This window comes from Pecten maximus, chromosome 2 (genome assembly GCF_902652985.1).
Source record: "Pecten maximus chromosome 2, xPecMax1.1, whole genome shotgun sequence".
NCBI lineage: Eukaryota > Metazoa > Mollusca > Bivalvia > Pectinida > Pectinidae > Pecten > Pecten maximus.
In genome coordinates, this window is record NC_047016.1 from 31,786,925 (window position 1) to 31,803,569 (window position 16,645).

The 16,645-nt window shown below is 34.1% G+C and overlaps 1 protein-coding gene across 1 annotated transcript in view; it reads left to right on the top strand.

Moving 5' to 3' along the window:
• Positions 1 to 591: 591 nt before the first annotated feature.
• The window catches only part of LOC117321794 (LIM homeobox transcription factor 1-alpha-like), a 34,367-nt gene continuing 18,313 nt past the window's right edge, over positions 592 to 16,645 (top strand). Inside the window, exons 1-2 of the mRNA XM_033876368.1 lie at positions 592 to 812; positions 13,410 to 13,595. Of these exons, the coding sequence (XP_033732259.1) occupies positions 13,411 to 13,595 (185 nt within the window). The 5' untranslated portion in view covers positions 592 to 812; position 13,410. The remainder of the gene's footprint in view (positions 813 to 13,409; positions 13,596 to 16,645) is intronic.

The window sequence follows — 16,645 nt, forward strand, 5'->3', positions numbered from 1 at the left end:
GACGATTGTGCACTCAGCAATGTATTCTTGTCAATGATAAGGGGTAAAAAAACCTGATTATCTTAGTGGGTGTTGAGCGACAAACATCGCGTGTACAGGTATGCAATAAACAATTGAATACGAACGACAAGGCAGGGATGATAATCGCCAATGACGACACCGGTCTCAAGAGAGACGCATGTTTCTGGAGTTTAGTACCAATGCTCTCTATAAAACTCGTTTTACTGTTTAGCTTTTAGATTAAACACAATCTTACATCTGAAGACATCATATTTTTTTTACAGTCAGTGCCGTCATAACATTATAGTAACTCTTTAGTGCTGTTGGTTTCACTAGCACAGATATCGCCTTAATCCACAATTTATCTTTTCTCTACAAATATTGGTGTTGAGTGATGTCAACATTCTGACGACGGAGGCGTGCTGACAGGTCGACTGTCTGCCGTAATTTCTCACACCTCCGGACAACCGCGACAAATCACAGCGCCGCATTTGTAGATCAATATTCCGTCATCCGCAAGGCGGAGCTAGCGACACGACTTCCCTTAACCTATCGCGTGGAGATACGGCGCCTGGCACACGTGTAGTCGGAATTGAGTGACAACAATATTTAGATTGAACACTCGTAGGCTGAATTTAATCCTAGCACTAATGATAGGGGTAGTCCTGGAGAAGGGTCTGTGTTCGACCAAGGTCACTCTCCCTCTCTTGCTCCAATCTGCAAAAATAATGCTGTAAATCTGTTTCCAATATTAAAGTTCTGGATATAGGTTAAAATATACTTCGTCATACAGAAAACGGCCACGCCACAAGGTAAGTTTTCGTTCTAATCATATTTAATGTCGTTTGTGATTGTTTGGAACAATTCAAATTATTTTTTAAAACTAAAGAGGTTTAATTTATACAATTTAACCATAAAGGCGCTATTGTTTAAACCGTTGGTAGTAGCTTTGTTTCTCAAGAAACAGTCAAACTTGAATTTCATTTTTGAAAATGATTTATGAAATATTTACCCGAGATGAGTTATAACCGTCATTTAATTCTCTGGAGAGGTTTTCTACATTAGTTTAATCTATCCGGTAATTAGTAAATAGTAATTAGAAAGAGTTCAAACACTGGTGTATTTATCACAGGCGATCATTTGATCGGCAAAACTGTAGAGTAAAATTTTTAATCTGAAGTAATCACATATACGTACATACAATATTTATTTTATATTCTAATTTAATTCAATTTCTTCATTTCTAAATTGACATCTACTTGCCGCGTTCCTTGTTCTTTTTCTACTTTCTATCAATTTCAGTATATGCACCTAAATATTTACAGCACAATAATAATTTTCTGAAAGATAATGCCGTGGAGTTGAATGTTATCAATTGTCAAGATATATATTCAGTTGCCATGAAGTTAACGACTATTAGTTACTTATTTGTCACACTCCAAATGGCAAGATATCGTGCCTGGTAAAATCTCCCCATGGTCACTTGCGACTCCTAAATACCTTAACCAAACGTCTGATAAATCTCGATAACAATAGAACTGATATTTAGTAATATACATTGCGGTACTAAAAATTAGTCACGTAAAAAATGTACTTATGTTTAGTTTTATACAAAGTGTCCATAAAAATAAAATAACTTGTATTAATATCTTAGTAAACTCAACAGTGGTGATGATATAGCAGTGCTAAAATTCAGTTTTATATACAGCAGAAATAATATTTAGTCAAATATACAGCGGTACTGATATTAAGTCATACATACAGAGGTTCTCATATTAAGTCATATATAAAGCGGTTCTGAAATTTAGTTATATATACAGTGGAACTAATATTCAATTTTAAATAAAGCGGTACTGATATTAAGTTTTATATAACATGATAGTGATACTAATATTTAGTAAAATGGTTATAAAATAAATTGGTAAAAATATTAAGCTAATATAAAGTGGTATTGATATCTATTTATATAATAAGCGGTAATAATATTATGTGATAATGATATCAAGTTAAATATAAAGCGGTACTAACGTATTTACTCTGGCGCTTATATTTACCTATATATAATGTAGCACTAATATAGACTAATTTTCACAAGGGTAAATAATCTGTGTGTTAATTGTTTTACGTCATAATACTAACGTAATAGTTAAAACTGGGGATATATTGTATATAAGATTCTGTTTTTTCTTCACATTGAATGTCTTATTTCCCACTGTCGGCTGACAACTTGTTTTCCATTGTCCATTGGTATTATTTTCGATATAGATGCTAAATTGAAAAAGGCTCTGCGATTTTCTAACTGAATATATCGAACTATTCGATTTGACCGCGCGCACCTATATTTAGATACTTATTATCTATACTGGAAAAAGTGCTAACGAGCTATATGATTGTCATTTTTTTAGGAAAAAATATTAATCGATATAACTTTGGTTATCTATACCCATTCCACCACACAAAGGGTCAACGGTGTTCGTTCATCTATACTCAGTTTTGTTATATAATTATACAACTTCACTGCTGACTGGGTTCCGATCTGTGAGGATATCTCCCTGGTCATTTTGTAGTATCGCTATGTTGTTATTTATAAAGCATGTACGTGATGTAAGACACATTCGATGTTATTGCTGCTTACAAAAACAAAATGATAAACAAAACATGCCAAATAAATTTCGTTGTGTTTCAATTCATCTTTTACATCTTATTTATTTAAAATAAATATTCTATTATACAGTGTTGTGTAATTTACAATAACTTTCTTCTGAACACGAGTTCAGTTTCATCGACAGAAAATTAAATATAACAACTGGTCGTTAGATGTGATATTTCTATCGGTCACGGTTTGAAAACCATTTTGAACTTATTGTTTTCACAGATAGAAGAGAAAGCTTTTTGTATCACGTCTTCCAAAATATAACATTTTAGTACATACGTGTATACGCATGTTTGTTAATCTTATTCGCATTTGGACAAATGTAGCAATTTGTTTTTCTCGGAAAATGTAAACGAGACAGATTGGAGGCATGCAGTAGTAAATTTACATAACAATACACATAGATAACGACGTGTTTTATTTCATTCCTGGTACAGCGTTCAACTTCGCATATCTTATCAGGGGAGGGGATAACGTTCTCTATAGATTTTTTTTTACCCTGCGGTAAAGCATTTACATTTATATTTACAAACAGTAAAAATGCAGTATTATATATCTTGATTTTTTTTTTTTTTTTTTTAATATTTAGGACATGAACTCACACCTATATCTATATCCATACCAAATATCACTGTCTCTGTTGGTCCTACATCCTGTTTCGTGCGACGTTCCGGGAGAACTTGAACCCATTAACACGAGACGTCGTGATGATGTGTTGTCGCACACATGTTTAACTTAATTCAACAAACACCTACTTATCAGGTAATGAATGACGTCATATGATACGTATTATAGGTCATATACAGTATCTGGTTTACTGGGAACGACGTTTATCCTTGGGAACTATTGAACAATGTTCTCTTTTGTTTTGAACATTGAACATGCTCTCATTAGTTTTGAACATTTGAGCCGTGTCCCCGAGATAGTTATTGAATATGCTGTTGTCTTATTTTGAATTTTTGAGCCACATTGAACAAGTAAACCTTACGGTGATTCAGCATCAGACCCCGACCCATACAGAAAACAAGAATTTTTTCCGACCAACCCTCAGCTCGGCGTTTGAACATTTCCCCAGTATCCCTTCAACTTGACATATAGAATTAAAAGGTATACATCAATTAAAAATACTATTTAATTAGATTACATACAAATTTTACTGACTTATCATCATTCACTAAATATTTCCTTCCATATTCTTTGCTATCTCGTTTTCAGTATAGTTTTGAAAATGGCCGCCATTGCGAGGACACAAGATATCGCGAGGTTTCAATGGAAATACATCGGGTAAAAAACCCTTGCGGTGATATTTATGTCACGTGATTAGCCATTGTTGTAGATTTGAAACTCTCTGAAAACGAGATTGCAAAGTACGTGGATGTGGACGAATATATTTAGTGAACGGTGACCAGTAGGTAAAATATGTATGTAAGCTAATAAAAAAGTATCTTAATTGATGTAGACATTTTAATGTGTCAGGTTGAAAGGAATGGGGATTAATATTGTTCAAAAATTGCCTGTTTCTGCAAAGCGTCAGAAAATTGGGACTATGGAACATGATGCTGTCTGCTGTTGAACGTTGGAGCCGTTTGCCCATGGTAGATTTTGACTCCTACATAGCGAATACTATTGGGCGTGGTCAACATTTGTAAACACATACGGGCAGTTCTGACGTTTTTATAGTCCCGATATGCCTTGTTTACTTAGCGGTATTACTCGTACGGCACAGGTGAGATAAGACGCTAATTGCAATTGAGCACTTGACAGGTAGCACAGATACGGTGTATGTACCCGGGTATATTAGTTCCAATACAGATAAGAACTTGGCCTGACCGCACATCGTTGTGACTGACATTTGATGAGCTAACATGTCCTGTCTGGTCAATTTCGTGTTCACTGAGTTCATTCTCGAATGCATACTTCTGTCCATTTTGAGAAAAAAAAGTTAAGGGAATTCCTTCTGAATAGATAATATGAATATTAGATGGAAATGAAAATAGGATTTAACTGCCAAACTCGGACTGTATGCGGACCCTTGTGAACGAAACGCAAGCGAATTGATGTAATTAACATTTCTGCGACAAACATGAGCCATGGATGGCGATGTTGATGTCATGTCACATCTCTAAATGACGTCTACATGTTCACCTTGATTGAAATGAAATATAACGGTGATTACTACAGAAAACCTAGACGCGAATCCGAATGGCCGACTTCATCATGTATTGAGGATGTAAAAGCCAGACAATCACACTTATCACGCGCATTTGTCAAACCCTTGATGTCAACTGCCCGGATGTGACATGTCAACTTCTCCCGCGAAATAACGCGTTTTCCAACATTCTGCACACTCACAGTCACGAGGCTATCAATGACCGACGCGAACAGTAGGCTCATGTGATTTGGATGCTAGGTACATGGAGTAGTAAGCTACATATAGGCCCCCCGATACTTACTCTCAACACCGCGGCCCTTCAACGATACGAATATCACTCATTTTAGTTTCAGTTTTACAGATAAATGCAAATAAATCTTTTACATGTTCCATTGAATTGTGGACAGTCCATGGAATGTGTCCTTGGTGATTACACACCCTATTAAACCCTCCTCGCCCCCTGGGTGGCCTGCGTTTCAACTTGCTTCAGTTAATAATTTTCCGATAACTGGAAAATAATTTCATCAACTATAGACATTTAAATGTGAACATCCAAAAGTTTTAAAGCAAACGATTTTCCCCACTCAGTACTAGCTCCATGGTGACAATATCTGGCCTGGTGCTGCAGACGTCACACGCCATTCAATGGTCAGCGAACCGTGAAATCAGGGCCGCGCGCACTAGACCGGAAGCAGCTATGCGACCGTTTGATCTGAGATAGGATGATTAAAATGTATATCTTATTCTTTACAATCCCCCGATTTAAATTCAAAAAGTCATGAGAAAATGCCACTATGAGGGAGAGAGAAAAGAAACCAGATTTAGATTGTTAAAAGTTCAAGCATCCTTGCCTTAATCAAAGTAGTTGAGGGTGGTACAAAGTCGTATTTACTTTGTGTGCTGGGTTTATCGCCCCGTGACAAGCCAGGGTCATTTTGAGGCGGGGACTCCATGTAGTAGTTGGTGACTACCTCACTGAACAACATACGGGGGCCCGTCACATGCCGCCTAGAGCAATGAGGGTAAAATGTCGTGCCAAAGGATACAACTATGACAGCACACACCGACCCATGTCTCAGCTTCTCGGTTTTACTCCCTTTATCACTATTCTTATTTTTTTCCACTTTCTACCGCCGCCAAGGTTTCCGATGTTTCTCGAAAACCGTAGGACTGAATTCAACGAAACTTCACATGAGTGTCCGTGTATAACTGGCGGTGCGCAAAAGTATTTTCGTTTTTTCGATCGGTCATCTGACTGGTCAGGCAGACCGAGACCTCTCATAGGTCGAACTTTAGATATTGTCAGAATTTGATGAAATTTTGTATAAAGGTGTAGTATGACACTACAAACACTGGTACGAGATCAACTTCTGTATTGATGACTGTGGGGGTCGTTTGGGGGACAGATATAACTGTGCCCGTTATGACAAGTACTTGTTTAATCAGTATATATTGATATGATTGTGACCAGTATGAGGCAGACCAGTATAAGGTATAATGTAATGACATGAAATATGTCCACTGACTTTGAAATCAAGACGGTCACCAGCAAGATAAATCTAACCAACAATCTATGTAATAGGTATGATCATGGCAATTTCCATATTGTGGTATTTTCATTTCTATAACCCACCGGCTATCGATATTCTCGGACTCGCTCCCGACTGCAACCTACTCCTGTCGACATTCTAGGACATTGCTACCCACCCCTGTCGATAATTTAGGACATTGCTCCCCACCCCAACCTACCCCGTCGACATTCTAGGACATTGCTCCCCACCACCCCTACCGACATACGAGGACTTGCTCCCCACCCCACCCCATCCCTGTCGATATTCACGTACCCGCTCCCCATTCCACCCCATCCCTGTCGATTTTCTAAGACTTGCTCCCAATGTTACGATTCCGTTGATAGATGCCGATTGCGGATTAACATAGATGTGAATTTGCAGATTTAACCAAATTTAGGAGTAAGGTGTATGGTGGCTATAAAAGTTCATCCAGAATCACACTGCTACATAATGACCTATATGGAACTCGAGTGTTCTATGGTTATACCAAGTAGTTAATTTGTCACGAACCTGGCTCTTAGCTTTAGAACGTGACATTTCGTGAACTAGACAGTGATTGAAATGACGGATGGCGTCTGTGCTCAAACCGGAGACGCTAATCTTTCCGGATTGTCTAGTCTAATTCTTCTTTCATTGTTAACGGTGTCCATGCAAATCTTCCATTTGTTCATAGCTTCTTTCATTTTTCGTTGGAAATACGTTTCGTTTATTTTACACGTTTTGGATATTTTGTCGTATTTGAACCAAAATTTAAAAGCAAGCACAAGTCATGTTACGTCTATACATAAAATAAAACACAAAAATAAATAAGCATAAATTATGTTACATCACTGCATAGATTAAAACCCGTACAAATTGACTCGGGCTATAACCAGACATATGATAAACCTAATCGTTAGTCATCGGCATCAGAGAATGTTTTTTTTTTTTTTTTTTTTGTTTATTAGGCAGTGAATATTGTATTGCCTATCATTCATTCTTTGCTGTGTTTTTTGATTCCGAATGGTACAACTTCACGATCTAGTTTTCTCCTGTATAAAATAATTGAACAAATTCAGCGGATACGTTGTTGACTTGTTTATAATATCGGTACTTGTTCGTGGAATACGTCCACAGACAGAAATTCAAATTATATCGCAAAATTAGTGTTTGTACAACTTAAACGTGTCCAAAAGATCTGGCATACGGTACAAAAAAACGTAGTGCTTACATAAATAGATTAATTAAATTGTAGACAGGCAAAGGCCATAAGTGGAACGCCTTCACACTGTACCTGAATAATTGGGCGGTCCTTGTTTACACACAAATAAGATCCTTTCATTTGTATAACTACCCTATATACGAATGATAGATATCCCCTCTCCATTCCCCTCCAAACCCCGTGTCTCAGTCTATATACCTGGAGCAGGAATCCAACAGAAACCCCCTTTCCATGCCCCAAACACCGTGTACCTTAATCAGACGGAGTGTAATAACCTCTGACACGAGTCAATACCAGTTGATAGTTTCCGACTGTTTTGTCCATTTCCATTTTTGAGTGGTACTTAATTGATGTGGGAAACATTTTAACACGAATATAGATTAATTGTTATGTGAAAAGACTTTTCAAAATGCACACAATAAGTAAAAACGCCTTAGATAAAATAGCAATAGACACAGGCAAATACCGAGTAATGGATCTTTTAAAACTGCATCGTATAGCTGTATAGTCATAGCAGGATTGTTTTCGCTGCATCAGTAGATTAAAAAAAATTAATATTGATAAATGGACAAATATATCTTAATTGGGAACTTTGTAGGAAAACTAATGTCTTGTTTGGTATTGGATTTATTTGGGTCTCGTTACTGTTTTCACTTTCATGTTTTCACTGAAGTTTTTTTGTGGAAGCCATCTTGCCTTTAGTCATTCTTGTCTTCATTGTTTTAACAAATTAACGAATACAGAAGGGCTACAAATCGTACACGGTATTAAAATATATGCAATTAAATGATTCCTGATGAATTTTTGTTATACTGGTCATTTTTGTTGTATTGTTTGTATAAGTTTATACAAGAATAAAATGAACAATGAAATTATGTGTAACTTTATTTATTACAAATATTCAACTCCAATGAGTAACATAATCATTTATTCACAAAACCCTTGGTAATCATAATTGAAGAAAGATACGATAACTTTTTATAGATTGTTTTAAAACAAAGAATGAAGAATCAATATCGGTTTACTAAAAAAATTAAAACGGGTTGCAATGTTTTTGTATAAAAGAGTTTAGCAAGGATTTACTCCATAAACAGTATGTCCGACTATAGTTAGTAATGTTCGAGGTATTCTTCTCGGTCATGTTGTATTTGTTTGTGGTGAGGTGTTTATAAGTAACTTAGACAACTGAGATGAATATACAGAGCGAGCCAGACAAACATAGATAATATATACTTTTGTTCTTAAAAAAATAAGATATCAAAATTGGTAATACATGTTTGTCCCTTTAATACGGTATCATCACATTTTCTCCTTTCTTCTTTTGCTTGTTTTAAAATAAAATAATGCTATGTATATGGGATATCCTGTACACCATAATGGTTTAAATATGGTACATGGCCTTTTTATAAGTTGAATTAGTTTGTGTCAAACCATTTCTTGCTTACTCATAACACTTTAAAAAAACATTTAATACCATAAGGATGAATTAAATATTTTTTTTTGTATTCATATCAATATGAAATAAAACAAATGAAATCAAAATAAATATATTTATGTTTAAACGAATTAGTGTGACTGTGATATGAAGTATGTTCCAAAGTTAATATTCAAGATATATATAATATTCTTAAATTAATTTGTGTGATCTGTGGTATGAATTAGTTCCAAAGTTAATATTTAAGATATATATAATATGTTTAAATGAATTTGTGTGATCTCTAGTACTAAGTATATATGAAGTATATATATGTTTCAAAGTTAATAAGGTTTCGTTATTTTCATAGAGAAACATTTAATAAAGTGCTTGTATGAAGTGACAATAAAATGAATTTTAATTAAAAATTACTAGTATTATATACGGATCAATATTCAGAAAATTTATAATTATTTTAGAAACTCAATTACTTCAAACACTCTGCCCTAGAAATATTTTTATTTTAAAATAAATTAACTTGTTATTTGCAATCGATATCTACACATATCTTCAAACCAAAAAAATATCTCCCTACATGCAAGTATAATCTATATTTCATGTACTTTATATTATTCATGTAAACAACTACGGAGTTACCAAAAACAATGACAATTTACAATGGACGGCATCAGTGTAGTTAGCGATCAGTTTTGTTACAATGGTTGACATCAGTTTTCTTACTTGACGTCAATTTTGCTATAATGTATGATATGAAATTTGTTACAATAGATGACATCAGTTTTTTGTTGCAATTGGTGAACTCACTTTTGTCACGGTAAATTACAGCAATATTGTTAAAATGGATGACATCAGAAATGTTAGAGTATATATCATCACTTTAGTTATTTTGTTACAACATATAACATTAATTTAGTTACAATGTATGACATGTATTTATTTACAATGACAACTATTTTGTTACAATGTATGACAACCATTTATTTACAATGTATGACATCCATTTTGTTACAATGTATGACATCCATTTTGTTACAATGTATGACATCCATTTTGTTACAAAGTATGACATCAAAGTTGTAATTATGGGTAACATCAGTTTTATTTTTTTCAATGGGTAACATAAATATTTTTACAATGGATGACATCAGATTTGTTACGATGGAAGTTATTATCTTTATTTTGTTACAATGGATGACATCAGTTTTGTTACAATGGAAGAGATTAGTTTTATTTTGTTACAATGGATGACATCAGTTTTGTTACAATGGAAGAGATTAGTTTTATTTTGTTACAATGGATGACATCAGTTTTGTTACAATGGAAGAGATTAGTTTTATTTTGTTATAATGGATGACATTATTTCAATATTGTTCGGATATTGTCCTTATTTTGTTGAACTGTACCGTTATAATGATTAACATATGTGTTGTAATATATTTATCATTGTAAGTTTTTAAAATTATTCTACAATACGTAAAATATTGTAAAAAATGTCGCTATAATAACATTAAGGAAGACAACGACAACCTCGAACGATTGCTAAGACTTAGTATGTAATGATGTGGCAGTATCGTAACTCGAGACACGTAGAGATGCCGACAATATTTTCACTTGTAATGACACGCGTGATCGACCATTGAACGATGCCTTCGGGGACAACTAGAAAAACGATTCGAATTTCACATAATAGGATGTAATTATTTCCATTTTGCTGAAGAAGTAGGATAAATTGTCCTTCCAACAACCGTGTGTTGATCGCCTTTACTCGCGTGCTACATAGCGGCCATAATCAGACGAGCTGATTAGCACGACAAAAAAGAACTATGCTAGAAAAACGTTATGTTTTTATATGGTATTTTTTCAAGATACATGTAGTATATCGTTGCTATATCCTGTTATCCAGATCGGTAATTTTAATGTGATATTCTATAATCACAAATCCTGCAACACCACGAAGTTATCAATATAATTTTGTTTTTAATTGTTTTATATATAAAAATATATAATTTGTACACGGATTAAATAGCTATATAGATTGTTTGTGATTTTAAATTTAAACTATTTCATACACAAAATAGCATTGATACGATCCGACACTTTATGGTTTACGTACAGATGTAATAATTTGTTATTGTACAAACACAATACATCAGAGAGACGGTCACTTATAAATATTCTCCAGACGAGACATAACCTACAACAAGCACTGACGTTTAGCTTAGGTATATGATGGATAGAATTTTAAATCGATACGAAAATGTGAGGAATACAGTGCAAACACGCCTGTAACAACATTCCAAGTCTGAAGCTTTAGCAACAGACGCGAAGTGGGTGCAACACATCAAAGTCAACTACAGAGATAGTAACGAATAAACTCCAGCCAACTGGAAAAGCGCAATCCCTTGTGAGGTTTCTTCAGTAAAATGTGTTCAATTGGCTACCACCCACCGCGGCTACCGTCTCAACAACAAACTTAAGCCCATCTTTTCACATAATGCCCGTGTATCACAAATTTACAAGTCACAAAAACGCTTAAGTTTCTTAAAATGTACTAATCCTTCTACAAGCTTTTATTCGAAGTCGATAACCGTTGCAAATTATGTATTATGGCTCACAAAGGAGTCAATTCCATGGCCCTAAAGCTGTGTTGACGTCCGAATATGTTAAGCGTCCCGGACTGTGTGCCTGATAAAGCAAGTCAAAGCTCACGGACAGCGAACAATGTTACAATTTGAGAGAACTATACGGGACATGATCGTGTCCCAGTGACAACCACACAGCCAGTTGGTGGTGCTGTGTTTGTGTTTTGGCGATAACATATGCTAATAGCACGCGGATTAATGTGTAAGTGGGGCCTTTGGATGAAAGCGACCATCTGGAAAAAGTAACCCCGCACCTGGACACATCTCACTGACTCATGGAACTACGACAGGCTAACAGCATTGCTTCATTTGCCTTCATTTCTCTTCCTTTATTTTGTGGTTCACACTCCACTCTTTCTCATTGAGATTCTAACACAAACGTTACCAACTATAATCCCATGACAAGACTCTTGTACACTTTGCTCATGTCGTTGGTTATTTTTCTTCAGGATCGTCAACCATATGTAAAACCTGTCCACAAAAAGACTAGAAGATCAAAGGGCTAGTGATTTAGGAATAGTTACGGTGTAACGTAGTTTAGATTTGATTCCCATAAGACATACCCACACAAACAAACCCAGATCTGACCACACAAGCGTGATTCCGCCATACTCAACTTAAAAAATATTCAACATATTTAAATTTGTCCATAAAAAATCGATTTCACGTAAAATGAATTTAGAATCTTGAGAACACACAGGTGAGCACATTAGAAATTAGCACCAATGGAATCGGGTTATCTTGTTGATGTGTGTTGGCTAAACTTCAAACAAACAAATTAGCCTCGATGAAAACCGTTTATATGTCGCTGATGGGTACTAGCTAAACAGTTTCATATGTTGCCGTTTCATTTACTGTCCAACAGGATATAAAGACACGTGTGTTTCTGAAATCCCAGGTTGGTATGACGGTAATGTTAGGCACCCGCTGTTATGATTTGATTTTAATCTTTTCCTTGTTTTGAGAATAAGAAACAAACACCTTTAAAGAAATATGTGTTGAAACAGTTGAACGCTTCGTTTTCTAATTGAGATACAAGTTTAAATTTATGTGAATATGAAGATGCAGGTGTAAATTGATGTGATCATAAATATACAGGTGTAAATTGATGTGGTCATATATATACAGGTATAAATTGATGTGGTCATATATATACAGGTATAAATTGATTATATCATACAGATACAGGCTTAATGGATGTGATAATACAGATACAGGTTACATTAATGTGATCATACATATACAGGTGTAAATTGATGTGATCATACAGATCCAGGTGTAAATTAATGTGATCATACATATACAGGTGTAAATTGATGTGATCATACAGATCCAGGTATAAATTGATATGATCATACATATACAGGTGTTAATTATTGTGATAATACAGATACAGGCTTAATGGAAATGATAATACAGATACAGGTTACATTAATGTGATCATACATATACAGGTGTAAATTGATGTGATCATACATATACAGGTGTAAATTAATGTGATCATACAGATCCAGGTGTAAATTAATGTGATCATACATATACAGGTGTAAATTAATGTGATCATACAGATCCAGGTGTAAATTGATATGATAATTCTAGATACAACAGGAAATGTTAAAGATAAAATATTTTATTATTTTTTACGAATTCATGTGGGTTATATATGTTTTTTTATCATGTTGATAGCTTTTAAGGTTGTATTTTAAGAAATTATCATTGATACGTTAATTGAAACTCTGTTTTTTTCTTCGGCAGGATGCCTACTGTTCATAAAGAGATGTGTGCTGGATGTCAGAGGGCAATCGAAGATAGATTTCTACTGAAAATCATGGACAATTCCTGGCACGAACATTGTGTTTTATGCTCCATTTGCCAAATGCCTTTAACCGGAAGTTGTTTTGCAAGGAATCGGAAGTTCTATTGCAAGTTAGATTATGAAAAGTAAGTTGTCACTGTTCCTTTTTTTCTGGTAGCGATTTCAATTTCAATAATCTATTTATGAATGCTATTACCACAAACGTTTATCTTGGGAAGCAAAGAAAGCACTCTACTGTGTTGTCTTGATGAATGCTTTCAGTGTAAATAAAACTTGATATTACAAATTATATAATCAGGTCGTATAAGCATACATAGGTGATAACCAAAGTCATAATTCCAAATTCTAGATATTGACAAATATTACTGTCGGTTACCTATTCAATTTTGGCAACATTTTTTTTTGTTATTATTATCGGGGTAGGATGTACACTTTTTGAAAATAACATTTCTATATGAATAAAGTTAAAAGCAACAATTAAAATTATAAGTAAAACCCTCATAGAATATCGTCCACGACATTCCAGTTTGTTCATTATTTCATTTTTGTCAAACTCATCATATATGAGGGAAATATTGATCATTGCCATTTTCAATATAAACCGAATATAACCTGTTCAGTCGTATCATATTTATTTCATTTATCAAATGTTATTTAGTGACATAATTTGACTTTGATATATACGACGATTTGTTTTGTTAAAAAATATGTTTTTAATTCTTTGGTAACGCACAGATGGAAACAGCTGGATGGTGTGGATTTATTTTCTCTTGAGTATAGTATAATGGCCCCTTAAATAGAATACAATTTTTTTCAGAAATATTATAATATTTTATATTTTATAGTGTTACTCGTAATGTAAGTATACTGTAATACAATCATACACTTAAATATTTTTAATCATTATTATTGTTATTATAAAATATGACTCAATATTTTGCTTTTTTATATAGACTAGTATAAAAACAACAAAGTAACCAACACAATAACGAAACTATAATTCGAACTATAAATAGATTAAAAGTAGGCAAGCTAAAAACAAAGGTAATGCATCGAGATTCCGGAAAATACTATAGTCTTACAATTAAATGAAAGTTAGTGTAGAAATATATATAATGAAGTACTTAATAATTTATCAAAGAAATAATAGTATTGTTTTTCAAATGTAATATACAGTTTTATAAGATATAATATATCTCTACTCTCAAAAGTGATGAGAGGCATGGGTTACCCGTTTACTTATGTGTCTTTGGGACAATCCGATAAACATTATCTGTACAATCAATAATTTTATACTATGTAAGTGAAATTATTGACATTGATGTCTAAAAGAATCACCGATGGTTTTAAACAGGAGGTTATAAATTGTATGGTCATACAAGGAGTATTTCTGACTAGCACTGAAGAACAACAGCGGTGTTATAAATATTTTGACTGGAATCAGGAAAACATAGATCTTTTGTTTACAGGAGTTCAAATGAAGAGTGCCTTTAATCTAATCATTGGCTGAACACATCATGAGGATTGAAAAAATATAAGTAAATAGAAAAACAAGTATACAGAAAACGTAAATTGAAATGTTGCACCCTTTAACCTGTAAATGTATATCTTATTGTGTATGGTGTATTGGTTGTATTCAAAAGATATTAATTTTCTACAACTGTTCGATTGTAATTTTTGACCTTTTAAAGCTTCTTTTTAATTTCATTTACTTGTTTGACACTTAATGCCTTAAACTGTCCATTGGTCATAAAGATACAAAAAAAAAAAAAAAAAAAAAATAATAATAAGATAAACTAGATAAATAGCACTGTTAGTGCTTTGGTACTCATGTTGCGGTTCTATTATAAAGCGTATGCCTATTTAAGGTGTGATGCTATTTGATTATTTAATTTAATTAAGGTAAAGGGCCGAGAAATTCTACGTGATTATAAAGAAGAAATATAATGTTGAAAGATAAAAAAACTCTCAAGTAGAGCCTTTTTATTTACTGCACACATTTGCATGCATATTCACGTTTTCGGCTTTACTCAGTCAGTTGACAGTGTGTATCTCGGTAATGGCTAAGGTTTGGAATGCCAAAATCGATTTGTAGAATCTGCTATGTGTTTACGGATTCAATTAAACATGCGCTATCCTAGAACAAATTGTTCTTACCCCTTGGTTACCGATAACTGCAATTGTTTGGGAATTTATTAACATGGATCGTCGCAGACCTCGACACCAACCATCTGGGCTTGGCCATCAACGATAGATGAGGTTCCCGGAGGATGATACTAGAATCTGAAACTTCTGGAGCCAAGACAAAATTGGAAATCATTGTAAACCTTCAATATGTAGAGCATTGCCTAAATCATAGAACAATAATAGGTAAACACGATATTTGGAAACTCGAAATATTTTCAAATAAAAATAATTTTCGAGTTGTTTTACAGTAAAATACCCTTGGCGAGCCCCTGATGTCAGACGTATTGACTAAATGCTGAGCCGGCACACGACCGCATAGGTCCGGGAAGAACGGACACGAAACATGGTGTTTAGTCTCATGAAATATGACATTTCGAAGCGATCGGCGAATTAATAAGGATTAATTATACATCGCTGGGAGTTGAAATGAACAAAATTAAAACAATAAATCAAGCATACCCTCATGGAATCCTTCACCTTACGTCAGAGGGCCACCCTAACTGAGGGTGACCCCATTTATGGAAGTGTATTACTTAGTGCTATCCTCCTTACCTAAATTGGTATCGCTTGCAAAACTAATCTGACATTCTTCATTAATGCTGATATATTAAGGGATCCAAGCTATGCGAGGTTTTGACCTATACATATGCTCATAACAGTTTTAATTTTCTTGTAAAATATAGTTCACGTGCGTAATGTTAAATGTTGTCATATCTCAAGGCTCTGCTCATTTTTTCCACATTTCCTCTAATGGATTTTCTTCAAAATTAACAATATAACGACGAAAGAATACGGGCAAATGGTGATGTGGTAAATGTATTACAATTGATGTAAACAAAGAAGAAGTTTAATGGCACCTAAAACACCTGTACTTTAATACATACCAAGAAAAGTGATGCATTTCGTTTTAAGGTTTGTAGTAAAAACATACAAGTCGGTATTGTCCTTACATATGAATTTAGTGACGCAATAATTTTATCATCTAGTT